This window comes from Pseudogymnoascus destructans, assembly GCF_001641265.1.
Source record: "Pseudogymnoascus destructans isolate 20631-21 unplaced genomic scaffold scaffold_15, whole genome shotgun sequence".
Taxonomy (NCBI): Eukaryota; Fungi; Ascomycota; class Leotiomycetes; order Thelebolales; family Thelebolaceae; genus Pseudogymnoascus; species Pseudogymnoascus destructans.
In genome coordinates, this window is record NW_020167534.1 from 162,159 (window position 1) to 188,038 (window position 25,880).

Sequence of the window (25,880 nt, forward strand, 5' to 3'; positions counted from 1 at the left end):
TCCGCCTATAGCTCATCCTTCACCCCCTTCGTTGCCTCCGCCTCCATAGTCCTACTCTTCGTATTCTTCACCACCTCCTCCACCAGGGTCCTACTCTTCTCATTCCTCCCCCCCAACTCCTCCCCCAACTCCTCCCCCACCTTCCCCTCCCTCGCAGCCTTAAACACCCCCGCAATCTCATCATCATAAACCCCCCACTCCGGCACCTGCCTCCTCGCCCTATCCAACTTCGGCTCCTTCGTCATCGGATTATTACAAAGATCAATCGTCTTTGCCCCCCCGAGACTCTCATCACTACACCACGTCTCGCACCACAACCACTCCTGCGGCAGACTGTATATCGGGAGGTGCGCTTGCATATGATTCGGCAGATCTTGGTCCAGGTTCGCTAGACTCGCGGGGTCGGCACTGAGTTGGTGGTACTGCTGCCGTAATCGGTCGCCGGCGGCGATCTCGCGGAAGCGGCGCAGGTCGACGACGTAGAGGGCTGAGATGTGGTAGGGGAGACCGCGGAGGAAGGATTTCCAGTACCCCTGTTTCCAGAATCTGAAGCCTTCCATCTCGGCGCGGGAGTCGCACATGGGGGTGAACCCGTACGGTGCGCCTTGGAGGTCGATATCAACGAGCTCCCGCATATCGGTACGCACGATCTGGTCTGCGTCGACGAAGATCACCTTATCAAGTGATAAGGGGAACAGGACGTCAAGAAATAGAATCTTGTAACCCCAGATCTCGCGCTGTTTCTCGGACTGGGAGCGCAGCCAGTGGGGCCACTTGTAAGTCACCATCTCGTAGTCGAAGTTGTAGGCCGCGGCCAGGGAGGGGATGGATTGCTTGAAGGAGGGGGAGAGGAATTGTTCGATGAACCAGAATTTCACGGTGTGGTTGGTGTGCTTCATCACGCTGACCATCATGATGTTGAGCATGCGCTCGTAGAGGTGCCCGCTGGCGACGGAGAAGATGTTGATTTCTGCTTGCGGCGTGGTTTGCACGGCGGTGGACTTCTTGCCGAGGCCGAGGATGTTTTGGGCGAGTTTGCGGCCCTTGCTGAGTATGTCGTCTTTGAGGTCTGTTGTGGGCTCGAGGACGTCTTCGGTTTCCTGGCCGGGGTTGCGGGATAATTGCGGGAAGAGGGTGAGGCCTTGGAAGCTGATGAGGGAGATTTCAGTTGTTTCGTCGGGTTTCGTGGCATCGCGTAATGATGCTCCGAGCGTGTCGATGCTGTAAATCTTGGAACTGGGACCCTCTTGTAGGTTTATCTTATAGAAGCCTGGGTTCGCCTTGAATTGGAAGTATCCAAGGTTGGCCATGATGATTGTATCAGCAAAATGGGCATCAGCTGCAGTTCCCAAGAGAAGCTGGGCCCCTCTTGGAGCCTGTCCGGTCTCCTTATCCGACGAGTGCCCTTCGATTAAGATATGCTGTAGCTCATAGACAGCATTGACATCGCCGTTAACGGAACTCAACTTAATGTTATCCAAATCGGTAACTGATTGCTTCGGTGCTACAAGCCATGGAGCTGGCACATCCATGCCTACCGTTAACAGAGCTTCCTGAGGTACGCTCGCAAACTGTGCCTTGATGTCCTTTAAACTACCATCGGCGTTAAACAGCGGCTTTGACTCCAGGACATAACGGTAAAAGCGCTTGATTGGGATCTCCATAAGTATATCCTTGGGGTTGAGGAACAGTTTCAAATACACTCCATTCAGCTCTGACAGGACTTTCAAGATAGGGATCCAGCGCTGTGATTCCTGGCTCGCTGGGTCCAGGGCGACTTGGATATGAATGGAAGCAGTAGACTCGTCGCCGATTTCAATAGCTGTATACTCGGATTTCCACGCCTTGAAGGAATCGATTCTCAAAGTCGATGCTTGCTCGAAAATTCCTTCTGGGACATTGGAAATGAATGACAATGTCACAAGTGATGTGAGCTTAGAGCTCGCCAGCGGGTCGCTGATTGCTTCGGAGATTCCGAGAGCTTTAACAGCCGCCAAAACAGGTCTGATTCGTTTGGTTCGCTCAAAGCCGAGGAGCTGCTCTAGTTCACTGACCGCCATCTCGATCTCACTCAGAATTGGGCCGACCAATCGTCCATTCAACAAAAGCCCCTGTTGGCCAGGCCTTAGTCCCAACGACCCCAAAAAGCCTTCTATCGCGGACCATTTTTCTGACATCTGGGTTGTAATCTGCCGTTCTTCATCGCCAGCGGTTATGGACACAGTTTCGACAAGTCTATCCAAATCACCGTCAGATTTCAGTGGTTGGAACAATCTTGCCGTCATATACTCGTATACGCTCAATATTCCTGCTGGAGTCTCTGAACTGGGGACAATAACGAGCTCAACTGATGGGTTCCTCTTGGTAAACTCAGCAGCCGCTGTTAAAAGATGTTTACCTTGCGTGCTCTTCACGTCAGCTATCAGAATCATTTGTGCCCAGTCATCCTGCACTGCAGATGGGTCGTTTTTCACAACAGGAAGCCCGTCCAAAGCCTCGGCATGGTCAGAGTAAATGGCGTTGACGTCAAACAGTTGAAGATCTTTGTCGTTCTCTGGCATGAGGAAGGGGTTTCGGCCAGAAGCGGCATCGTGCAGGTACAGCATAGGAGGCCAGTGATCATCAGTTACGGTATTTTCGAAAACTGCGCGCTGCATAAGTCGGAGATCCATCTGAACACGCTGGCTCATCCCTTGCATCCAGTTCTCATCGCGCGGCACAGCAGCTCCATTCACAAACACCGAAGGTACTTTTTCATTTGCTCCAAGTCTGAAGTTCCATTGTTTCGAATGTGCGATTGACCCGTTGGCCTCGTTTGCGTCTAGAACCTCTTCCAGTGATTTGGCTACTTTGTAGCCCAGGAGTTTACGCTCCTCGATTGCAGCTTCAAAATTGGCATTTCTCGACGATTTGGTTCCCTTCGAGGCAAAATATCCGTTAAGGTAGGCCACCATAGTTGACAAGCCATAACTGTCTAGTAGGTAATAAACAATCATGGCTTGTTCGAGCGCAGCGTTGGAATTTGTGAGCGGCACCAGACCGAATCGTAACGGCAATGCCCTTTTAACAAATCCCGATAACTGCGTGACGACGAGTTCTACATCCTCAATATTTGACAAATCGACGGGGAAAACTAGATTGAACAGGTCTTTCCGTACCTGAGGCAACTGCCCCGGATATCCTCCTTGTAAAAGCTGCAAAGCCATCAGTGAACGCTATAGTTACTGGTTGGAATTCTCACATACCGTTCTAACAGTTGCCGGCCAACCGTCATAGCGCTTGTCCTTTTCAATGTTGTTTAGCCATATGATAACATCTCCGTCACCATCGTCTCTCCAATCAAATCTCGCGGGTTCATCGTCAGCCTTCGTGAATGCGATATCCTTGTGAGACAGGAGGCTGATCGTTTGCGACCCAGTCAACCCGAGCTGAGAAAACTTATTCAGGAGCTTCCTTTCCTTCCGCAGTATGTCAAGCATGCTGAAGGAATCCATTTGCCTCGTCGGTACCTGCAAACCATTGATCCAAACAACATTCGCACCGGCTGGCACTAGCTGACCGCGGTTATAAAGATGTTCCTCAGCAAAATCAGATGATACGTTATGGGCAGCAATGGCTGATGAATATCTCGGGAAGTCTTGAGAAAGTCGAGTCAACACCTCGAACGGGTTTTCACTTTGCATAATAAAACTCGATGCTTTTAGCCCAAGAGATGCCAGTTCAGATGCTGAAAGAGGCTTCAAGTCCGCAAGCTCTTCATCTTCAAGAACAACTTCCATCTTTATCGACTCTTCTTGCACTTGAGCTTCAGCTTCTCTATCATCAATGACTATGTAGTCTGTGCGCTTTAGAGCCAATTCGACACCATATCCACCGATGACAAGAGGTTTGGATTCCTTAGCATTTGGCTTCTTGTGGCGAATGCGGTATGATATCTCTTGATTCTGTGCTTTTTGGATTAATTTTTTGTGGAATTGGTTAAACTCCGAAGACGTAATGTCAGCGTAAAGAATGGACGGTGGCGCAGACAGATTCCCAGTGATTCTATCAAATTGCAGTTGTTCAGTTCCTCTGATTTATGTTAGTGATAATTGCATAAGACCTCAAAATGATAAATGTCTCACCTTCGACCATTGTAGCCATGTGCCCCGTCTAGTGCGGGAGAGCAATGCTTCTTGCCCCCAAAGAGAACCCATACGGGGCATGAGGAATCGTCCCCTGACGGCTCAATAGCTGTGTCATAAAATTGGTACTGGGCTTCAATTCTTGGGGCAGAAGTCCGCAGGGAAAGCGCAAGACTATATGAGGCGAGTCCCTCTGAATCGAGATGTCCATCATCTCGGAGCACCTTCACGAAGGAGTTGTACTGTTCAAGGTCTGTTCTCGCATCTTTAAAGTATCCTTCTGCGATTCGGTCTAGTAATGGGAAGTATGAGGTTGAATTTTCGTCTCCGGCAGTTTCACTGTGGCAATTTAGTAATGGTTATTGACCAATACTGGCATTGATAGACTCACAGCAACTCGAGAAGATATGGCGCAGAGGTGAATGAAGTTGCCAACGCAACGTTTATAGTCGGGCTCGCCGAGACTTTAATAGACTGCAGACAAGAAAACGCGAGAGCGTTGCCAGTCAGGCTCCATATGTTCCCAAACTGAACCATTTTGGTCTAATTTAGGTTCCTCGCAGTCCAGGCCAAGGAAAGATGAAGACGGATTGGGTTCCAAGAAAGCTTCCATATAACGGGTTTTCCTTCAAGAAAGAGATGACACAGTAAACATTCCACAGCGATACATAGCCTACAGCGTGGACATTCGAAAGCTACAAAATATACGGCATAACCGCCTCCAGAGTACAAATAGATAACTAACAAGGTTGACGAGGCTGATACAAAATTCTGGACACGGTTGAGAGCTATCAAAAGCGGTTAGCGTGCATGTGTTTGGGCCTGAGGTTTCCACGGGAAAGCCACCTTGTTGCGCTTTGGGGGGACCACACAATAATCTCCAGATACTGTAGCTGCACTCGCACATTCAGTAGCAACTTTCTTTTTCTCCACCCTTCGATCTTATATTTATTTCTCCAATCTGGGCAGAAAAGGAGGCTCAGAAACGGCTTGTGTTTGCCGCCCCGACCCCCCCCCCCTTTGATGCTCGAAGCTTGAGCTTCACCCATCCCGCCTTTTGACCATGGTGGCCTCCCCAAATATGCTCACCAAGGTTCGCACGCACAGAATAATGCATTGAGCATTTGCGTTTATGTATTCATGAGCAAGCTAACATATGCTTTGTACAGTTCGAATCAAAGTCGTCCAGGGCGAAGGGCATTGCATTCCATCCCAAACGGTTGGTTGCCTTCATAGCCAGTCGCAAACTATACTGATGCATTGCAGGCCATGGATTCTTGTTTCTTTGCACTCTTCGACAATTCAGCTATGGGATTATCGTATGGGCACATTAATAGACCGCTTCGAAGAACATGACGGGCCAGTTCGTGGCATCGACTTCCACCCGACCCAACCCCTCTTCGTCTCAGGTGGGGACGACTATAAAATCAAAGTCTGGTCGTTACAAACAAGGCGCTGCCTATTCACCCTCAATGGACACTTGGATTATGTTCGCACAGTCTTCTTCCATCATGAGTTGCCCTGGATTATCTCGGCGTCTGATGATCAGACAATTCGTATCTGGAATTGGCAAAACAGGTCGTTAAGTAAGTACACCGTATTCTGTCAATGAATACCAACTGACGTCGGCCTCTAGTATGCACAATGACTGGCCATAACCATTACGCAATGTGCGCTCAGTTCCATCCCAAGGATGACCTCGTTGTTTCGGCCTCCCTCGATCAGTCAGTCCGAGTGTGGGATATTTCGGGTCTCCGCAAGAAGCACTCTGCCCCAATATCGAATGTATACGAAGACCAGATGGCCCGCCAAAATGCCAACCAGGCAGATATGTTCGGAAACACGGATGCTGTCGTCAAATTTGTGCTTGAGGGGCACGATAGGGGTGTCAACTGGGTCGCCTTCCATCCTACGCTGCCACTGATTGTTTCGGCTGGTGACGATAGACTGGTCAAGCTGTGGCGCATGAGCGAGACCAAGGCTTGGGAGGTCGACACATGCCGCGGCCATTTCCAGAACGCGTCTGGCTGCCTCTTCCACCCGCACCAAGACCTCATCCTTTCTGTTGGCGAAGATAAAACGATTAGAGTATGGGATTTGAACAAAAGGACGTCTGTGCAGTCGTTCAGGCGCGAAAATGATAGATTTTGGGTTATTGCTGCGCATCCGGAGATAAACCTGTTTGCGGCTGGCCACGACAATGGAGTTATGGTTTTCAAGCTGGAGCGCGAGCGCCCTGCCTCTGCAGTCTATCAAAACAACCTTTTCTTCATTACCAAGGAAAAGCAGGTCCGTTCTTACGACCTTACGAAAAATATCGAGAGCCCGAATTTGGAGACAATCAAGAAGCTTGGGAGCGCTTGGATTCCCCCTCGTACATTATCTTACAACCCAGCTGAGCGATCTGTCCTTGTGGCATCCCCTGCTGAGGGTGGAACCTATGAACTGATTGTTCTTCCAAGGGATGGTGGTATCCCTGACGAGAAGCTCAAGAAGCGTGGCCCTGGTAACTCTGCCGTCTTTGTGGCTCGTAACCGTTTTGCCGTTTTCAACCAGGCGGCACAGCAGATCGATATCAAGGACCTTTCCAACTCTACAACTAAGACGATCAAGCCTCCGGCGGGTACTTCTGATATTGTTTTCGGCGGAACTGGCAACCTGCTACTGATTACGCCAACGGCTGTGCACTTATACGACATTCAACAGAAGAAGAATGTGGCGGAGCTGGCAATTAGCGGAGTCAAATATGTTGTCTGGTCCAACGATGGAGCGTATGCTGCTCTGTTGAGCAAGCACAACGTTACTATTGTTACGAAGACATTGGAACAAGTCAGCACACTCCACGAGACAATCAGGATTAAGAGCGCCACATGGGACGATGCCGGCGTGCTGCTATATTCTACTCTTAACCACATCAAGTATACCCTGTTGAATGGCGACAACGGCATTGTGAGGACTTTGGATCAAACAGTGTATCTTGTTCGCGTCAAGGCACGCACCGTATACTGCTTAGATAGAAATGGAAGGCCCAAGGTTCTCAACATCGATCCCACCGAATACAGATTCAAGCTGGCCTTGGTTAAGCGCAACTATGAGGAGATGTTGCAAATTATCAAGAACTCTAGTCTTGTTGGTCAAAGCATCATCTCGTATCTGCAAAAGAAGGGCTACCCGGAAATTGCACTTCAGTTCGTTCAAGATCCCCAGACACGTTTCGAGCTGGCTATCGAATGTGGCGATCTTGATGTTGCTGTTGAGATGGCAAAGCAGCTTGATAAGCCTAACCTTTGGACACGCCTAGGCACCGAAGCTCTTGCCCATGGAAACCATCAAATTGTCGAGATGACATATCAGAAGCTTCGCCAGTTCGATAAGCTTTCGTTCCTCTACCTTGCTACAGGTGACGACGCGAAGCTAGCACGTATGGCAAAGATTGCAGAGCACCGTGGTGACTTCACCGCCCGCTTCCAGAACGCTTTGTACCTTGGTGATGTCAACGACAGGATCCAAATCTTCAAGGAGATTGACTTATGTAAGATATCAGTATACCCCTCATTGGACCTAAGCTAACCATACCAGACCCGCTGGCATACATGACCGCTAAGGCTCATGACCTGACCGAAGAATGTGAGAGCATCCTCGAGGCAACTGGATTGACCGAAGACCAAATCACGCTCCCCGCAATTGGCGTCCCGCTCTCTACCCCCAGACCGGTGGTGTCGACATACAAGGCCAACTGGCCAACCAAGGCCACTTCGCAATCATTCTTCGAGAAGGCGCTTCTGGGACAGGTTGAGGGTCTCTCATTAGAAGATGAGCCTGCCGCTACAACGAACGGATTCGGATTTGAAGATGGCCAAGATGAAGGTGTTGCGAAAGAGAACGGCAACCTGATCGACGCTGATGATGAAGACGACGCTGCTGGCTGGGATATGGGCGATGACATCGTTCCAGAGGCCGAGAGTGATTTCGTCAACATCGAAAGCGCAGATATCGGCGTTGCTAGCAGCGAAGCCGAGTTATGGGCTCGGAACTCTCCGCTTGCTGCGGACCACGTGGCTGGCGGTTCGTTCGAGAGTGCTATGCAGCTCCTCAACAGACAAGTTGGTGCGGTGAACTTCGCCCCTCTAAAGCCCCGCTTCATGTCGATCTTTGAAGCTTCGAGAACATACGTCCCCGCATTTCCAGGCCAGCCACCGCTTGTCAACTACGTCAGGAGGACTCTGGATGAGACAAACCCTCAGAGCGTTCTGCCGTTCATTCCAGATGACCTGGAGTCTATCGCGGCTAATTTCCTGCAAAAGGGATACGATTCTGTCCGCACCAACAAGCTCGAGGATGGAGCAGTTATCTTCAAGCAGATGCTTCACGCGCTGCTTGTCAACGTTGTGCCTACTCCATCTGAGGTGAACGAGGCCAAGAAGCTCATCACTTCGGCGTCCGAGTACAGCGTTGCGATTGCTATCGAGCTGAGCCGCCGCAACCTCGGCACCAACGACAAGGTGGCCAAGTCGCCAGAGAAGTTAAAGAAGAGCCTCGAGCTCTCCGCATACTTCACCATCCCCAAGCTAGAAGTTCCCCACAGACAGCTTGCCCTGATGAGCGCGATGAAGCTGGCCTACACCAACAAGAACTTGAGTTCCGCATTAAGCTTTGCCAACCGTATACTAGCCAACGGCGGTGGAGCAAAGGTCTTGGAACAGGTAAGGCTACCCCCCGCCGCTACCCTGCAATCCCCCAATAATACCTAATACTAACTATTTCTCTCTTCAACAGGCCAAGAAGATCAAAGCCTCATGCGAGCGCAGCCCCAACGACGCGCATGAAATCGAATTCGACCAGTTCGCCGAGTTTGACATCTGTGCCGCCTCCCACACGCCCATCTACAGCGGCAGCGCCTTCGAGACCTGCGCCTTCGACGGCAGCAAGTACCAGTCCAAGTACAAGGGCACGGTGTGCGCAGTGTGCGAGGTGTGCGAGGTGGGGAAGAGTGGGAGCGGGCTGAAGCTTATCGCGTAGATGTGTTGTTGTTTGTGTGGTGACTTCCCCAGCGCGTAAATAGGCAAGCCCGGAACGGAGAGGAGGGGAGAGGTGGATGAGAGAGGACTCGGAGTTCGGGTAAAAGTAGATAGCTGAAACTTTTGTGGAGGTACTACTAGCATTAGTTGTTGTTTTTGAGATTTTAATGTTTGATGAAATATCTAGAGCTGGTTCTGTTCTGTCCGGGGGTGTGATTTAAGGCGCTGCTGATGCGAGATGGCTCTCATCAGCAGCATTTATTGCCCGGCTTCTTCTACAACGGTCACGATTACAGTTATAGTCGTCTCTAACGTAACTATAGTCGTCAACAAAATCATCGCAGACGTCAGGTCCCCTCAAACGGTCCCTCCCGCACAGCAAGTAAGTTACGTGTCCGCCGTCCCTGAAGACGAGAGCGTACCTGTCGCCAACCCACCACCAAAGGGCAGCGACAGGGATGCCACAGCCCCCCCTCCAAACCGCCATGTCGTCACAATCAACTCCGCTCCTCACCTCATCGCAATACCGCTCGCTCGCTCATTACCAAATTCGAAATTCATCAGACCCAGATCCGTTCGTTTTACTATTACACCATCACACTGTCCCAACGAAACTATAAATCGAATCAATCGCGTGGACGCACGACTCGAATTCGCCCCGTCAGTCAGGAGACGAAGGCGCGTAGGCCGGCCCAACCGACGTGGCACGCTTCGCGCCAGGAACGGGGACGGATAGGGGACGGATAGCGCGACACGAACGGGGAAGGGCGAGAGGACGTGTCGCTGTGGGTGTTGCTCCACGACTGCGCTGCGGTGAGTGCTGGTGTACAGTCAGTCGGTGCTGTACTGTGCTGTAGCTGCCTGAGTGAAGGAAGAGGGCCTGGCGGAGGGGTTTATAACGCGCGTGGTACCCTGGTGTCTTGGGAGGAAAATTAACAACGACACGAATTGAATCGACAGATGAACAGAGCGCATCTCGCCATCGAGAGGAGAACTCATTTATCACAACTACGAAGCCTATATATGAGAAGAAAGGAATAAGGAAACCAAAGCAGAGAAGCAGGCGCAATGGCAAGCACCACCATCTCCGACATCACCGCAGTGCGCCTCGTGCGCCGCAAGTACCGCTGGCCCGCCGCGCAGCTCAATTTCTGGCTCTTCATCGTGCTCGTCTCCTCCAGCAGCGTGCTGGGGATCTTTGCGAGTTTCAGCTCTGTGCAGTCGCAGCTTGGTGTTGGGACACCTTGGTACGTTGTTGCCTTTCTCACTTCATCATTATTTGCTCCTGGGCAACCTTGACCCTTTAGACTAGACTGAATTGCGCTAACACACAATCTAGGTACTTCACCTACAACATCACCATCGGCGCCCTCGGCCTCTCCTTCTTCATCCTCTTATTGTATCTCATCAACGCGCGCGCCCTCCTCCCTGGCATCGTAATCCTCGGCTCCTTCATCCTCTTCGTGCTCTGGATCGTCGGGCTGATCGTCATAAGCCTCGAACTCTGGGGCCCCCAAGGCGATGTGAACGGCAACTGCGCATTGTATGTCGGAGGGCAGGAGAGTAGGGGACAGGGACAGGAGACGCTGGCGTGGTTGATGCAGGATACGATTTGTCAGTGTTGGAAGGCGGGGTGGGCGTTCTTGTTGGTGGGGACGGCGTTTTGGTTTTGGATGATGGTTATGAGTTATCAGGTTTATAAGGATGATTAGGGTGTGGATGGGAGAGGTGGGGTTGAGAGGGGGGGGTGTTGTGGAGGATGACGGTTGAAAAGGGACGAGGGAGGCGGATGGACGGGTCATTTCATGCATTTCGAAGCGCGGGGAATATGGAGCTGGGATGGAGGGTGTATATCGGAACGACTTGGGTCTGGCTGTGTGGGTGGGGAAAGGCGCATGGGTTGCTAGGTGTTGGGTTGGGATATGATATCTGTACGGGTTAGGAAAGGAGGGATATAGAAAACTCTCCCGGCTGGGTATTGATATAGTTTAAACCCAAGGCATCTGGGTATGGCAGGTGGGCTTTTGTCAAACGGTACTTGATTAATTTTCTCACATATCCGTAGACGAACGAAATTAAAAATGATTTATCATTGCCTCGCATGTTGAAGGAGTGAGAGTAGCATAATTGTGAGGAGCAGCTAGAGTAGTGATAGCAGGCCCCCTTTGGTAGCGCTTGCGGCCAACAAATCCCCATTTCCCGGCACCGGTGCTGTGGCCCAATAAACCGCATCTCTAACTCCCATAACTTACCTGAGAGTCTCACTACCCCAAGGCTGGCCGGTCTGACGATAGCAACTTCGCGAATCCACCCAGTCCAGCTCAGGTCGTTGTCGGTCACTAGCTTGACTTGAACTACTATCATCAGAAACGCCTCAACCACCCCGCTCGCATTCCTCAGGTTGGTGAACCCCGCCCAGCCCGAATAATTCATAGCATTGCCCAACGAAAGAAAATCCGTGTCAAAAACCGTTAAATAGTCCGATCCTGTATGATGGAGCGCGTACCTCATGCCGCTTTGGACCAAAGGTCCCATTCCCGTATGCACACTTGGCGCTCATTTGGTAGGCGATCCCTTGCTTATCGAATATCAGCCATGGTCAACGTGAATGAACATTTTAATTTTTACCTCGATCCACACATGTCCATGGCGCTTGTAGGCTTCATCCTCGGGAACAATCTTGCCATTAACAAAAAACGTTCTCGCAGTTCCATCTATCAACCCCCATCCTCGTACGACTTTATCACGGTGGCGATATTTGCTTGTTGCCCAGCTAGCTGATACGAATCATTTTTCTCATCGAGGTATTGGCGCAGCTGCTTGATGCGATTCTCAGGCACAAATGGGTCTGGAAACGGAACGGCGGGCGCGAACTTGATATTCGGTGGGATAGGCTCCATTCTTGATAAGGTGGGCTTGACGTGAATGTGGCAATGAAGTTGAAATTTGGAAGTTGTCTCGGCGGGCGGGTGGGCGGGCGTGATGTGCACATGGCTGGAGTTGCACTAACTTATCCCGAAATGGAGACTACCATTACAGAATCAACCTTCCCCGATGGCTTCATGCACATCTCAAAATTTATTATAACTGCAAAAGTGATTGTCATAGCTAACATCACATCAAAACCAAAACCCAAGACCCATGGATCATCCTCCCATAACACGCATATCCATATCCATATCCATTTCCATCCCTACCAGGACATCCCTCCTCCCATCAGTCCTCTAGTTGGAGTACTTAGGATCAACCTTGTTTCCCGTCGCCTTCTCGTACGCGCCACGGATGCCATCGGTGATCTTCTCGCTCTGGTCAGCGGAGAAGGTGTGGCCGGTCTGCTTGGAGATGGCAGCGAAAGCTATTATATTTGTTAGTTCTCTGCATCTCCTTCAACTCATAGTATCGCTGGGAAGGGAACGGGGGAATGACATACCCTTGTCTCCGTAATCCTGTTGTTGTCTAGCAGCATCTCCGGCAGCGGCACCTCCAGCAGCGGGGGCAGAACCACCAGCAGCGGCGTTTTTGTTGCCCTGGAGCTCAGTGGCGGCCTTCTTGAGGAAATCCATTAGTGGCGTTGGGGGGGTTGTGTTGAGGGGTTTTCGGTGTTGTGAGAGTGTAATGAATGAATACGTTGCAACAGGAGAGAGAGAGAAGAGAAGGAAGGGTATGGAGAGGGAGGGGGGGAGGTTATATACACACAAGCTTGTGACTAGGGGACTAGAGGACTAGAGATGGATGGAGGGGCACGGCGTCAACTCGGTAAGTTAACATGATACCTAACCTAGGTACCTAGCTAGGTTAGGTATCACAACGAGTTTATATGGGGAACCTAGGTAGGTTCCCCATATAAACTCGTTGGGCCCTGATTGATTGCGTCACGCCGTCAAATTGCGACCATAAGTACCTACACATAGTAATTTATATGTAAAGATACCTAAATAAGCTATTCTACGAAATTATCACTTCCTTGCTCCCACTTGCTCCCACTTGCTCCCACTTGCTCCCACTTGCTCCCACTTGCTCCCACTTGCTCCCACTTGCTCCCACTTGCTCCCACTTGCTCCCACGCTCGCTCTGGGCCCGGTTTAAGGCCTCGCGGGCTACTAAAGCCCTCCGGAACCCGGTTTTTCTAGTGCTGTAGCCCCTCTTCTACCTCCTGGAAAGTTGAGCGTTTTGGGTGGAAACCAGGATTAGTAGGGTAATCGTCGGTTTTCGCCGCTCCCTAGCGGTCGGGGAAAGCAAGATGCACCGGCAAGCAAGATGCACCCTTGTAGATTAGCGAACCGCCTAATTTGTACTGTACCTATATCCTGAACTATGCTCTTACCTTTGTGAATGTATCAAAATGCCCAACGAAACTTCCCTCGAATATAAGGAGGCTGTAGCTAAGGCTATAGCCTTTTAAACAATACAATCCTGACGAGACAGCTGCTGTTGCAGCTCGAATATACAGCGTTAACGAGAACACTGTCAAATCCACCTTGCGACGTACAAACAACCACGACAATAAGCCTTTAAAGTCTCATGGAGGCCACAATAAGATCCTTTCCGAAGCCCAGAGCTGTGCGAAACACAAGTACATCGACGATATGTACCATAGTGGCTTCAGAGCCACTCGGCCGATGGTGTTTGCCGCAATTAAGCTGCTTTTGGCTGCTCAGGGACGGCCACCACCATCTGAACGATGGTTCCGAGGATGGGTTACTAACAACAAGGACATCTTCAAGTCGATGAAGACAAAGCCTCTTGAACGAAGCCGAGTATCGGCACAGATGTCGACGACGTTAAGAACTGGTTTGAGGGGTACAAGAGGTTTATTGGAGATTATAATATAAGGAGGGAGGACATTTGGAACTTCGACGAAGCAGGATTTCAAATAGGAGTGACTTGTGGAGAGGAGATTTTAGTTCCTATATATGTAAAGGAAGTATGTATCTCATCAATTAGTATAGCCATTATATACCACTGCCTCAAATAATCGACGATCTGTGACACTTGTTGAAACTGTCTCTGCGAACGGAAAGACAATTCCACCTGTTTGTAATAATACAAGGAGTAATTAATGCATATGACGAATTGGTATCCAACATTAGAAGACGATGTAAAAGTATTTACTTCAGATACAGGATATATCAACTCTTAAGCTTGCATTACAGTATCTCGACCAGTTGGTTAAACATACAGACTCAGGGCCTAACAAGCCTCCAAAGTGTCTATTAATGGACCAACACGGTAGTCATATGGACCCTGCCTTCATTATTAAGGCAACGGACAATAACATCTACCCATTCCCGTTTCCTGGACACCTTACCCATATACTACAGCCTCTTGATGTTGGTGTTTTCCAGCCTTATAAGCACTGGCATCGAAAGGCTGTCCAACATGCGAATCGAAGCCTCGATATCGAATACACAATACCCTCTTTCCTCCGAGACCTTGCTAGGATTCGAGAGCTTACCTTTAAGCCAGGAACAATCATGGGGTCGTTTAGGAAATCAGGGATGTGGCCAATCAACTGCGATATAGCCCTTGAGAAGATGAAAAAGTATCAACCTCTAGAGGTTGATACTGTCCCTGATTGTAACGCTGACTTCTAAACGATAGAAGACACAGAGGTTCTCTTGCGTAAAGGTTTACTTATCAGAGGAGGCAGGGGATCAGACACAAAGGCTTCAAGTAACACGTTACTAGTATATAACAAATACTGTATTGAGTTGAGCACGAAGCTCCTATCTAAGGAAATACTATCTACTTATATAGTGGCGTCGTGCCTAGTGGACTCTTGGGAACTCACTCGAGTCCTCGGAGTCCTGGACTCTTAGGACTCTTCTCATCATCCTGCGAGTCCATCACGTGCCTAGTGGACTCCTGGGAACTCACTCGAGTCCTCGGAGTCCTGGACTCTTAGGACTCTTCTCATCATCCTGCGAGTCCGTCACGTGATACTTTCGGAACTACTATTCCCCGCTGCCCCTCCAGGTACCAGGGCCGGTCTCATGCGACCTCCCTCCTTCCTGTCCTGTAGTTGGCCAGCCTTCTTGTTCCGTCGTAACACTGATGTCCTACCTCCACAGACGCCAAGGCAATTCAAACATGCTGAATACGGAATGGAGGAGTGGACAAGGAAGTTAACAACAAGAACGATATATGGAGTAGCCCTACAACAAAGGAGAAATTTAACTCCTTTGCGAGGTACGTCAACTCTCCTCGCTGGAGGTGAGCTGGTTACTCTCCAGAATCAACACCTTGAGACGAGGATCAGGAACTCGAACAAAGCAAGAACTACGAAGCCGACAGACACTCCAAAAAGGAGGCGCTCTCACAGGAAAGGAAGCTCGAGAGAAGGTTAGGAAAAGAGACGTAGAGAAGAAGGAAGGTGAGAAAAGGAGGAGGAAGATGCTGATAATACGAAAGAAGAACAGGATTAAAAATGCCTTAAAGACACGTGGTATTGCCGCAAGGAAACAGGAAAAGGAGAGGAAAGTAAGGCTCCAGGAATTAGAGGCACAGATTGGTATACCGATACCTTTAGAGCTCCGTGAGGCTGTTCCTGACCCACAAAAGCTCACAACGCAGGACGAACTTGACGAACAATTGAGGACTACATTGATACAATTGCCTGAGTTCTCTGGTGTTGAATACGCTATGGAGGACTACGAAGAGTTCAATATAGAGGAACAGAAGGAGAGAGGAGGAAGATAAGGAGGAGGACAATACAGAGAGTGACTTAGAGGTAACTAATCCACAGATTTGACAGGACGTACAGTGCGACTTTACCTTAGGGCAGGATTTTGTAAGGTTCTTTGAAAGTGACGACGAGAATGAATTACAGATAATTATGTAAATAGTTTCATTTTATAGTAAGTTATCTATTACAATATCAACTATAGTACAAATTAGGTGGTCGCTAATCTACAAGGGTGCATCTTGCTTGCCGGTGCATCTTGCTTTCCCCGACCGCTAGGGAGTGGCGAAAACCGACGATTAGTAGGCGTAGGCGTAGGCTATGAGTAGGTCCGTAGCTTCGTGAGGGCTGTATTACAGCTTATAGGCCAAATACCAGCTTTCTAGAAAGCTGGTATTATAGTAGACTCCTTAAAAGTCTGCTCTCGAATTGGCCGTTTTAGCAATATGATATTATTTTATTATTCCTTACTGTATAGCGTGCAAACTGTGGCATAGTTTCCGGAAACACGTGAGCCGGAGTAGCTTCGCCGTAGCGTCATCAGCCTGATTCGGGGGTGTGCGGGGTCGTTGTACTCAGCCTGATTTGGAGACGGAGCTATGGTGGGGGGATCGCTATTTACATACAGATTTCCAGCACTTCTGACGTGCTTACCTGCATTGCCCATACAACACCAGTTCATTCCTCACTGAAGTCCTGTAACTCTCTGATTGTTTGCTCAAACCTTGTCAACTTCGTTCAAAAATAATAAGTTGTTGGGTTGTTTTATCACAATCGTAGCCATGGCATCCCCCGCAGCCTTTGAATTCCTAGCCCTCGGGGCAATTATTCAGACATTCCACGTCGGAAAGACCAACATTGTCCAGGGCTTCCCAACCGCCGAGCTTTACCAAAAGCACAATGGCCCATTCTTTGGCGAAACCATTGGCCGCGTTGCCAACAGGATCAAGGGCGCGAAACTTGACTCTCTGAACGGGAAATCATACGCCTTGGCCGCGAACAACGGACCAAACAGCCTTCATGGTGGCGATATCGGATGGGGAAAGCGTGAGTGGGCAGGACCTACTCCCGTTGGACAAAGGGAGATTCCAGAACTGGAAGGCGGAAAGCTCACAGGAGGAGAGAGTGTCAAGTTTACACTTGAGAGCCACGACGGCGAGGAGGGCTTCCCAGGTGACTTGGAGGTTTCGGTAATCTACACAGCAGGCACGCAACTTACTCCTGATGGAAAGGAAGTCAATGTCCTGGCTATGGAGTACCAGGCTGAGCTTGTTGGTGGCGCCGATGAGACTGTCATTAACATGACAAACCACTCGTAAGCTCTGATAATCGGTGTTGCAAAAACAAGGACCAACATAATTCTCAGATACTTTAACCTCTCCGGAGAGCCAACCATCGCAGGCACCGACGTCGAGCTTAGCACCAAGCTATACTTGCCGGTTGATGAGCACGGAATCCCAACTGGCGGCCCACAAGTGTACGATGCGGCCGATCTCAGCAAGGCTACCCTGGGGGTTATCGAGCCTGATGTCGACGATTGCTTTGTCTTCGACATACCACCGAACTCAATCCCGATAGATACAAGGGAGCAAGCCCTGAGGAAACTGGTCACAGCATACCACCCAAGGACTAAGATCCATCTGGAGGTGCTCTCGACTGAACCTGCCTTCCAGTTTTACACTGGAAAATACATCGATGTCCCTTCGGTTGAAGGGCTTCCCGCTAGAGGCGCGAGAAGCGGTTTCTGCGTCGAGCCCAGCCGGTTCGTTAACGCTATCAATGTTGATGAGTGGAAGGGACAGGTCCTGTTGAAGAAGGGAGAAGTGTACGGAAGCCGGACGGTGTACCGCGGATGGAGCGATGAGTAGATTAGTAACCGGCGGTCTAACAAGACTTCGCCGTTTCGTGTCATACAATGCCAGAGCTGGAATTTCTGAGTTTCTAAGAACTGCATCTTGTGAAAACCCAACTCAATGAAATGTGACTACCATTGCCGTTGATGCCACAGACCAAACCAAATAGCTTTTGCTTATGACGTCTAGTTGGTTCTCCCAACACTAAGATCGTGTATACATGTCCCTCCAACCCCATATAGATATTGTACACTTACTATATACATTTGTCTCCCCAGGACTCCAATCACCAAAATTTCCAATTGCTCCTCTTCCTTGCCTCAACAGCCGCATCTTCCTCCTCTTTCCTCCTCCTCCTCTCTTTTCGCTTCTGCTCCGCCTCAGCTTCTTTCTGGGCCTTTTTGCGGTCAATAATCTCCACCGCCCTCTTCATGTTAATCTTCTCCAGCCGCCTCTTCTGGAGACAGAACTCGTATGAGCCAATCCCCACCAAACAGAAGGTCCCAGCTGCCCAATTACATGCTCTAACAATCGGCGCTGTTTCTTGTCAGTATGGCCAGTAGACTGGGTTATTTCTGGCTTCAAAACGTACTGCCAAATAGCATCCTTGTCCCACCAATTGCAAATGCGCTGCCGATGCTGGTGAGGAGGCTCTCTCGTACGCATGGATATGTATGTATGTTTTTGAAATCCTCCACTTTAACCGTCTTCGCAGCGTCCGTCAGGCTCACGTTCTGCGGTCTTCTGCCAGCCGAATTTTGCCCATAGCCTTGCGGAAGTCCGTTTGCCGTCGATGTGCCGTCGAAGACCTCGTAGATCTTGGGTTTGTCGACATGGTCCGAGGGGGCAGTCGCGCCCGGCGGCGGATCCGCAGGGTGTGATTGCCGTTTGGCTCCTTTGTCGTCGGCCATTGTGCTGGTCGTGGGGGAATGATGAAGCTCCCACGCACCTATGATGTGGATTGAGGTACATATTGCTTTATTTGGCTTAGCTCGTTATACTTTATTTGTGCACGGACCCCACTCGTAGGGCGCGTAAAGTGATTTCCACGACGCGTCGCGCGTACGCATATACTGAGAAACCCAATTTGGCTGTTGGAGGGACCGTTGTAGACGATAGCACTTAACCATTCGTTTTGTCAATTGTTGCCCGTCTGAGCAGTAATCTTCTCTACGGCGACAAATGGTTACTTTTGTGGTGCCGCATTTCCTTTTTATTCTTCCACCTGCATTTTATACCCTGGCGTCTACAACATAATCCCCCCAATTGGACGGGTCTTCAACAGCTCGACAGAGCAAGAACGAGAAAATGGCGGGCACTCGCCGGCCACAGAATGGCCACCGCCGCGGCGGAAAACAAGCATACTATGGCAGTCGTACGAAAACATTCGCAGCGTCAAGTCGAAATGAAGCAACCTCTGCAGACGAAAAGCGCGAAGCTACTAAGCTGGCGAACGCTGTCGACGAGGCAATGGAGTTCGCACGATACGAGAGCGGAAGAAAAAAGACGGGCTGGCTTGTAAATCTCCAGGCCACGGAAATAGAAGACGAGAACAACCCAGGCGGCCGGTCTGCGCTCGATTTATACTTCCTTGAGGACGATGGTGGCACCTTCAAGGCGGCCGTGGAGTTTGAGCCGTACTTTCTGGTCGCGGTGAAGAGGGGCTATGAGCCAGAAGCCGAGGAGTGGTTAAAGCGGGTAGCTGGAGGAGGATGTGTGAAGAGTGTGCGACGGGTCGAGAAGGAGGACCTGCAGATGCCGAACCATCTCCTTGGCTACAGGAGGACGTTTCTTGAGCTTCGGTTTGTAAATCAGGAGGACCTCTTGAGGGCGAGGAGGGATGTGATTCCCATCGCAGAGAAGAATAAGAAGCAGATGAATGCTATGGATACATATGCGGAGGTCGCCAGGTTAGTAAACCTTGATTGAGGGGAAGAGCCAGGCGTAACGGATGCTAATGAGACACAGCGCGAATGCGGGCTTTGACCTTTTTGACGACGACTCACGAGGTAACGATAAACAACTTAATACGACGATTGTGGATACGAGCGATTTCATTGTTGACATTAGAGAATATGATGTACCATATCATGTGCGGGTCCTGATCGATTTAGATATCCGAGTCGGGAAGTGGTATGAAGTGGAAGCAAAGCATGGGCATACGTCGATAAGATGCATCACAGAGAGGTTGCAGCGAGCAGACCCAGTCATCATGGCCTACGATATTGAGACGACAAAATTACCCCTAAAATTTCCAGATGCCTCGATCGATCAGATTATGATGATTTCATATATGATTGATGGCCAGGGCTTTCTTATCACGAATCGAGAGATTGTTTCCGAGGATATTGACGATTTCGAATATACTCCTAAACCGGAATACCAAGGGCCTTTCATGATCTTCAACGAGCCGGATGAGAAGTCGCTAATAGAACGATTTTTCCTACACATTAAAGAGGCAAGGCCAACAGTGATAGCGACATACAACGGAGATTTCTTCGATTGGCCCTTCGTCGACGCCAGGGCCAGTGTCAACGGCATTGATATGTACCAGGAAATTGGCTGGAAGAAGGATAGCGAGGATCAGTACCAATGCAACTACAGTGTGCACATGGATTGTTTCCACTGGGTCAACCGCGACAGTTACTTGCCGCAGGGAAGCCGAGGCTTGAAAGCCGTGACGGTTGCAAAGCTTGGGTACGATCCAGACGAGCTCGACCCGGAACTGATGCTCCAGTATGCGAGCGAAAGGCCGCAAACGTTGTCAGAATATTCCGTCTCCGATGCGGTGGCGACGTATTATCTGTACATGAAATACGTGCATCCCTTCATATTCTCACTATGTACTATTATTCCTTTAGGACCAGACGCGGTCCTCAGAAAGGGAACTGGTACTCTATGCGAAATGCTTCTGATGGTAGAAGCATATCAAAAAGATATCGTCCTTCCGAATAAACACGTATCTCCGAAAGAGTCTTTCTGGGATGGCCATCTTCTCGAGTCTGAGACTTACGTTGGAGGACACGTCGAGAGTATAGAGGCAGGTGTTTTTAGGGCGGATATTCCAGTCAATTTTGCTGTCGACACAACGGCCATCGATGAGCTCTTGGCAGACCTTGATGCTGCTCTTAAATTCAGTATCACTGTCGAGGAGAAGAAGAACCTAGACGATATTACCAACTACGACGAAATCAAGCAGCAAATCACTGACCGCCTGATAAGCTTAAAGGCGACAGCAAACCGAAGCGAACGACCCCTTATTTACCATTTGGATGTGGCCGCTATGTATCCCAATATCATGACGACCAATCGGCTACAGCCCGATTCTATGATCAGCGAGTCAGATTGCGCAGCATGCGACTTCAATCGCCCAGGTAAGACCTGTGATAGGAGAATGCCATGGGCATGGCGTGGAGAATATCTACCCGCCAAACGCAATGAGTATAATATGATCCGGCACTCACTCGAAAACGAGAAATTCCCTGGGAAATGGCCAAACAGCCCCGCGCGTACGTTCGAGGAATTACCAGCTGATGAACAATCTGCCTTGATAAGGAAGCGGTTGCAGATATACAGTCAAAAGATCTATCACAAAATCCATGATTCGACGACAATTGAGAGAGAAGCGATTATCTGTCAGCGTGAGAATCCATTCTATATCAATACCGTCAGAGATTTCAGAGATCGTCGGTACGAATATAAGGGCCAACACAAAGTTTGGAAGGGGAAAACGGATGCACTAAAATCTTCAGGAGCATCTCAAGCGGACATTGACAATGGCAACAAGATGATTATTTTGTTCGACTCGCTGCAGTTAGCCCACAAGGTCATTCTAAACTCTTTCTATGGATATGTCATGAGAAAAGGTTCTCGCTGGTATTCTATGGAAATGGCCGGCGTTACTTGTTTGACTGGTGCCCACATCATTCAGATGGCACGTCAGCTGGTTGAGAGGATTGGCCGACCCCTAGAACTCGACACGGATGGTATCTGGTGCATGCTTCCCGCCACATTCCCGGAGAACTACGGATTTAACATGAAGAATGGGAAGAAGTTCACTATTTCTTACCCCTGTGTCATGTTGAACCATCTTGTTCACGACAAGTTTACCAACCACCAATACCAGACTCTAAAAGATCCTGCAACCTTCAGATACGAGACACACAGCGACAACACTATCTTCTTTGAAGTCGATGGTCCATATAAGGCCATGGTGTTGCCGACATCCAAAGAGGAAGACAAGAACTTGAAGAAGCGTTATGCTGTATTCAATGACGATGGAAGTCTCGCAGAGCTGAAGGGATTCGAAGTCAAGCGAAGAGGGGAGCTGAAACTGATCAAGATCTTCCAGCAGCAAATCTTCAAGTTCTTCTTGGAGGGGACAACACTCGTCGAGACTTATGCTGCAGTGGCAAAGGTCGCCAATAGGTGGCTCGATGTTCTGCACTCGAAGGGTGAAACACTTGCAGATGAGGAGCTCATTGACCTTATTTGCGAAAACAGGAGTATGTCAAAGACGCTGGCAGAATACGGTACGCAGAAGTCGACGTCTATCACAACAGCAAAGCGTCTAGCGGACTTCCTTGGAGAGCAGATGATTAAGGATAAGGGGTTGAACTGCAAATATATTATTTGTGCCAGACCAAAGTCTGCTCCTGTTACTGAGCGCGCTATTCCCGTCGCTATATTTTCTGCAGAAGCGTCAGTCAAACGCTACTACCTAAGGAAATGGCTCAAGGAAGACCCCGAGAACATGGATCCTAGAGCACTACTGGACTGGAACTATTATCTTGACCGTCTCGGGTCTGTTATCCAGAAACTCATTACTATTCCCGCCGCCCTTCAGAAAGTCCGCAATCCTGTCCCGAGAGTGGCTCATCCGGAGTGGCTTCAACGCCGTATCAACACCAAGGACGACAAGATGAAGCAGAAGAAGATGACTGATCTGTTTTCCAAGAAACCACTGGAAGATATTACAAACCTGAAAGACCAGACTCTCGGCGATCTGGAAGATTTTGGAACCCAAATACTGAAGCCGAAAACCATAACTAGCTTGGTTATGTCGTCTCAGCCAAAGCCACAAAAACGAAAGTCGCCCGAACCTGCAGTTCCAGTATCAGTCGACCCTTTCGCCGCCTTGCCAAAGACTATGCCTGATCCGACACAAGACTATATTGGCTTCTTAAAGTACCAAAAGCAGAAGTGGAAGATCCAAAAGCAGTCGAGGATCCGTCGTCGACATCTCTTCGGCGAGACGCGAGCCGCCACCTCTAGTGATATTGGAGCTACCTTCCGAGTCCAAGCCGAGCTTGTTTATAGGAGCACCTGGCAGGTACTGCAGCTCAGTGGCACTGAAAGCCCGGGTACGGTACTGGCACATGTGTTGATCGATAACAAGGTCCACACCATCAAAGTGAAAGTACCACGTAGCCTGTTTCTGAATATGAAAGGGAAGGATTTGCCCGATGTGGATATTGAGGGATGCTCGGCCCAGAAGGTGTCTCACACGCTCCCGAATGGACATCCTTCAGTGCATCTATTCAAGCTCACAATGTCGGAGGATGTGTACGTCAATGGAGCCCGAAAGCTTGCGCTACTCTTCAACCACCCAAGTGTCGAAGGAGTTTATGAGAAACAAGTGCCGCTGGATGTCCGCGCTTTGCTGCAACTCGGCACCCTGTGCACGTTTGACGATACTCAATCTGGTGTCCTTGGTAAGGGTCTTGAGCATGGGTTTGACTTGTCATCATTGAAGCAATCCGCGGCGAAGAACCCCTATCTCACAGACTCTCCCATGGCATACCTTTACCTGTACCATATCGTGGCAGGAGAACGTCAAATCTTTGCCATATTTTCGAGTGCAAGGGACCAAGCACACATCGTTATCCTTCAGAACTCAAGAGAGAGTCAAGAGCTTCCGAATATCGCCAAAATATACACAGACGCCCTGGCCAAACGGTTTTCCGAGGCAGAAGGCAAGTCGTGGCAGGATTGCTTTGATTACCAAGATAAGATACAGTTCACCACCAAGGTCGTATCCACAAAGCGCAAGGCACTTCTTGAAGTGGGCGATTTGGTGAAGAAGATCAAGAGCGATGAAACAAAACCTCTCATTCTCGTGATTCAATCTCCACAGAAACGTATGCTTCTCCACGACATGCCAGTACTTGCCGACTTCCCAGTGTTAACGCTTCCGCACGACAAAAAGGACATCTCATTCCCACCTCTTGGGTGGCAAGCATTTATTGCAAAGCGCATCATCAACAACTACCTCAATCTTGGCTCGTGGATCTCCGAACTCACGAACCTGGCGAGATACGGCGATGTGCCGCTTTGCAATTTGGAGCGTGACGATCCAAGATTCTTGATCGATATCGCTTATGCGAGGAGGCTAGAGAAGAATAATGTTGTGCTTTGGTGGTCAAGTGGTCCAAGACCTGATCATGCGGGTTATGAGAAGGACGATGTGCTTGGGCCGCTGGAGACGGTTCAAATGCCCACCGTCAACAACCCAGGCACATACTCTTCTGTTTGCATTGAGATTGATGTCCGAAACCTGGCGATCAATACTATATTGACCTCATCTCTGATCAATGACCTGGAGGGTTCTATGGATTCAGTAACCTTCAATCCTGCTGCTCCTCAAGATGACGCACCTACTGACGGAGCGAATGCTCTGTATTCTGACAATGCGTTCGCCGGAGCAGGTGTGGCGGTGCTGCGGGAGATGGTGAAGGCTTGGTGGACAGAGGCATGCAAGGGTAGCCCAATGGCTGATATGATGGTCCTTCATCTACTGCGCTGGGTTGAGAGCCCCAACTCTTTCATGTACGACCGCTCTCTACACTACTACGTGCAGATGATGTCGCGCAAGGCCTTCCAACAACTCATGGCCGACTTCCGCCGCGTCGGGTCTCACGTCGTCTTTGCTGATGCCAACCGTCTGCTGTTGCAAACTACTAAAGCTGAGGTCGGAAACGCGTACGCATACAGTCAGTATATCCTCAAATCGATCAAATCGAAGCCCCTATTCCACTTTTTGGAATTGGAGATTAAGGAATACTGGGACTACTTGGTTTGGTACGACGAGTTCAACTACGGTGGGAAAGGATGCGAGGAGGTCGTCGAAGCTGAGAACCAGACTTTGGAGTGCATCATGCACTGGCAGCTGGCGAAGTTCTTGCCTGAGCCTATGCAGCCTATCTTCAACGACTGGGTTATTCAGTTCATCGAGCTGATGCACGGACTGAAGAGGCCACAGTTCGAAGACCCCAACGCTACACCCCGGCCTACTCTCCTCCCCGTCCGCGCGCTCGGTGAAGACAAGGCAGACAAGGCGGTACTGGGAAAAACCTTCGAGAGGCCCCTAAAGCGACAAATTGCGCAGCTCATCCGCCGGCAGAAGGACGAGATGCTCCACCCGGAGCTCGTCATGGACTACCGCTTCCCGTCGCTCCCAGGGTCCCATCTCACCTTTACCAACCCGGCCTTGCAGCTTGTCAAGTCCTTGATGCAGGTTCTCTCGCTCGACAAGAACATCATGTTAGAAGCGCGGCTCCTACGCAAGGAGCTCCTCATGCTCTTCGAGGTGCGCGAATTTAGCTCTGAGGCGACATTCGTTAACCCCTCATCGTCGCTACGTTTCCAGCAGGTCATCTGCGACACCTGCACGATGGCGCGGGATCTCGATTTCTGCCGGGACGCGGATCTAGTACCTGACGAGGGCGCGGCGGGCGAGTTCCGACCCTGGAAGTGCGGGTACTGCGGGACGGAGTATGAGCGGATTGTACTTGAGCAGCGGATGATTGCGGACGTGGAGGCGCTTGTGACTCAGTGGGCGACGCAGGACCTGAAGTGTGTCAAGTGTAGCGGGGTGAGGATTAATGATTTTATGGAGCACTGCTCGTGCAGTGGTGAATGGGTGGGAGAGATGAAGCGCGCGGATGTAGAGAAGAAGCTGGCTATATATGAGAAGGTGGGCAAGTTTTACGAGCTGAAGATGCTGAAAACTGTGTTGGAGGGGGTACTTGGGGGGTTATAGAGGGGGATGGGAAGGTGGGAAGGAGGGGTCAAGTATTCCGGATAATGGGATTAAAGGCGTTTTGGGGGATGGATATGATATGAATGGAACAGGAGCTCTGCATGGGCATTACATGAGCGCTTTGCTGCGGGGCTTGGATATAGGCAGTGAATGGACAAATCT

At 50.0% G+C, this 25,880-nt stretch overlaps 9 protein-coding genes across 9 annotated transcripts; 5 read left to right on the forward strand and 4 right to left on the reverse strand.

Moving 5' to 3' along the window:
- Window positions 1-5: 5 nt before the first annotated feature.
- Window positions 6-4,862, reverse strand: VC83_04565 (uncharacterized protein; the record flags this gene model as incomplete). The annotated part of the gene is made up of 4 exons (XM_024468194.1): window positions 4,516-4,862; window positions 4,125-4,463; window positions 3,246-4,071; window positions 6-3,194 (listed from the first exon to the last, which is right to left on the reverse strand). Exons 1-4 carry the CDS (start codon window positions 4,659-4,661, stop codon window positions 6-8), a joined length of 4,500 nt encoding a protein of 1,499 aa, XP_024322592.1. The 5' UTR covers window positions 4,662-4,862.
- A 153-nt stretch (window positions 4,863-5,015) lies between these two features.
- Window positions 5,016-9,922, forward strand: VC83_04566 (uncharacterized protein). The gene is made up of 6 exons (XM_024468195.1): window positions 5,016-5,217; window positions 5,294-5,343; window positions 5,391-5,710; window positions 5,761-7,656; window positions 7,704-8,827; window positions 8,901-9,922. The coding sequence occupies exons 1-6, from the start codon at window positions 5,188-5,190 to the stop codon at window positions 9,141-9,143; spliced, it is 3,663 nt and encodes a 1,220-aa protein (XP_024322589.1). The 5' UTR covers window positions 5,016-5,187; the 3' UTR covers window positions 9,144-9,922.
- VC83_04567 (uncharacterized protein) lies at window positions 9,923-11,213 on the forward strand. The gene is made up of 2 exons (XM_024468196.1): window positions 9,923-10,389; window positions 10,482-11,213. Exons 1-2 carry the CDS (start codon window positions 10,211-10,213, stop codon window positions 10,852-10,854), a joined length of 552 nt encoding a protein of 183 aa, XP_024322590.1. The 5' UTR covers window positions 9,923-10,210; the 3' UTR covers window positions 10,855-11,213.
- A 283-nt stretch (window positions 11,214-11,496) lies between these two features.
- Window positions 11,497-12,042, reverse strand: VC83_04568 (uncharacterized protein; the record flags this gene model as incomplete). Its single annotated transcript, XM_024468197.1, has 4 exons — window positions 11,497-11,499; window positions 11,649-11,720; window positions 11,771-11,821; window positions 11,890-12,042. The coding sequence occupies 4 exons, from the start codon at window positions 12,040-12,042 to the stop codon at window positions 11,497-11,499; spliced, it is 279 nt and encodes a 92-aa protein (XP_024322593.1).
- Window positions 12,043-12,111: 69 nt separating this feature from the next.
- Window positions 12,112-12,943, reverse strand: VC83_04569 (uncharacterized protein). The gene is made up of 2 exons (XM_024468198.1): window positions 12,573-12,943; window positions 12,112-12,497 (listed from the first exon to the last, which is right to left on the reverse strand). The coding sequence occupies exons 1-2, from the start codon at window positions 12,703-12,705 to the stop codon at window positions 12,367-12,369; spliced, it is 264 nt and encodes an 87-aa protein (XP_024322594.1). The 5' UTR covers window positions 12,706-12,943; the 3' UTR covers window positions 12,112-12,366.
- Window positions 12,944-15,535: 2,592 nt separating this feature from the next.
- VC83_04570 (uncharacterized protein) lies at window positions 15,536-15,841 on the forward strand (the record flags this gene model as incomplete). The annotated part of the gene is made up of 1 exon (XM_024468199.1): window positions 15,536-15,841. The coding sequence occupies one exon, from the start codon at window positions 15,536-15,538 to the stop codon at window positions 15,839-15,841; it is 306 nt and encodes a 101-aa protein (XP_024322780.1).
- A 618-nt stretch (window positions 15,842-16,459) lies between these two features.
- On the forward strand, window positions 16,460-17,754 carry VC83_04571 (uncharacterized protein). Its single transcript, XM_024468200.1, has 2 exons — window positions 16,460-17,139; window positions 17,191-17,754. The coding sequence occupies exons 1-2, from the start codon at window positions 16,607-16,609 to the stop codon at window positions 17,690-17,692; spliced, it is 1,035 nt and encodes a 344-aa protein (XP_024322779.1). The 5' UTR covers window positions 16,460-16,606; the 3' UTR covers window positions 17,693-17,754.
- VC83_04572 (uncharacterized protein) lies at window positions 17,755-18,630 on the reverse strand. Its single transcript, XM_024468201.1, has 2 exons — window positions 18,270-18,630; window positions 17,755-18,214 (listed from the first exon to the last, which is right to left on the reverse strand). Exons 1-2 carry the CDS (start codon window positions 18,586-18,588, stop codon window positions 17,964-17,966), a joined length of 570 nt encoding a protein of 189 aa, XP_024322782.1. The 5' UTR covers window positions 18,589-18,630; the 3' UTR covers window positions 17,755-17,963.
- Window positions 18,631-18,758: 128 nt separating this feature from the next.
- On the forward strand, window positions 18,759-25,718 carry POL2 (DNA polymerase epsilon catalytic subunit; the record flags this gene model as incomplete). Its single annotated transcript, XM_024468202.1, has 2 exons — window positions 18,759-19,587; window positions 19,646-25,718. Exons 1-2 carry the CDS (start codon window positions 18,986-18,988, stop codon window positions 25,716-25,718), a joined length of 6,675 nt encoding a protein of 2,224 aa, XP_024322781.1. The 5' UTR covers window positions 18,759-18,985.
- Window positions 25,719-25,880: the final 162 nt, after the last annotated feature.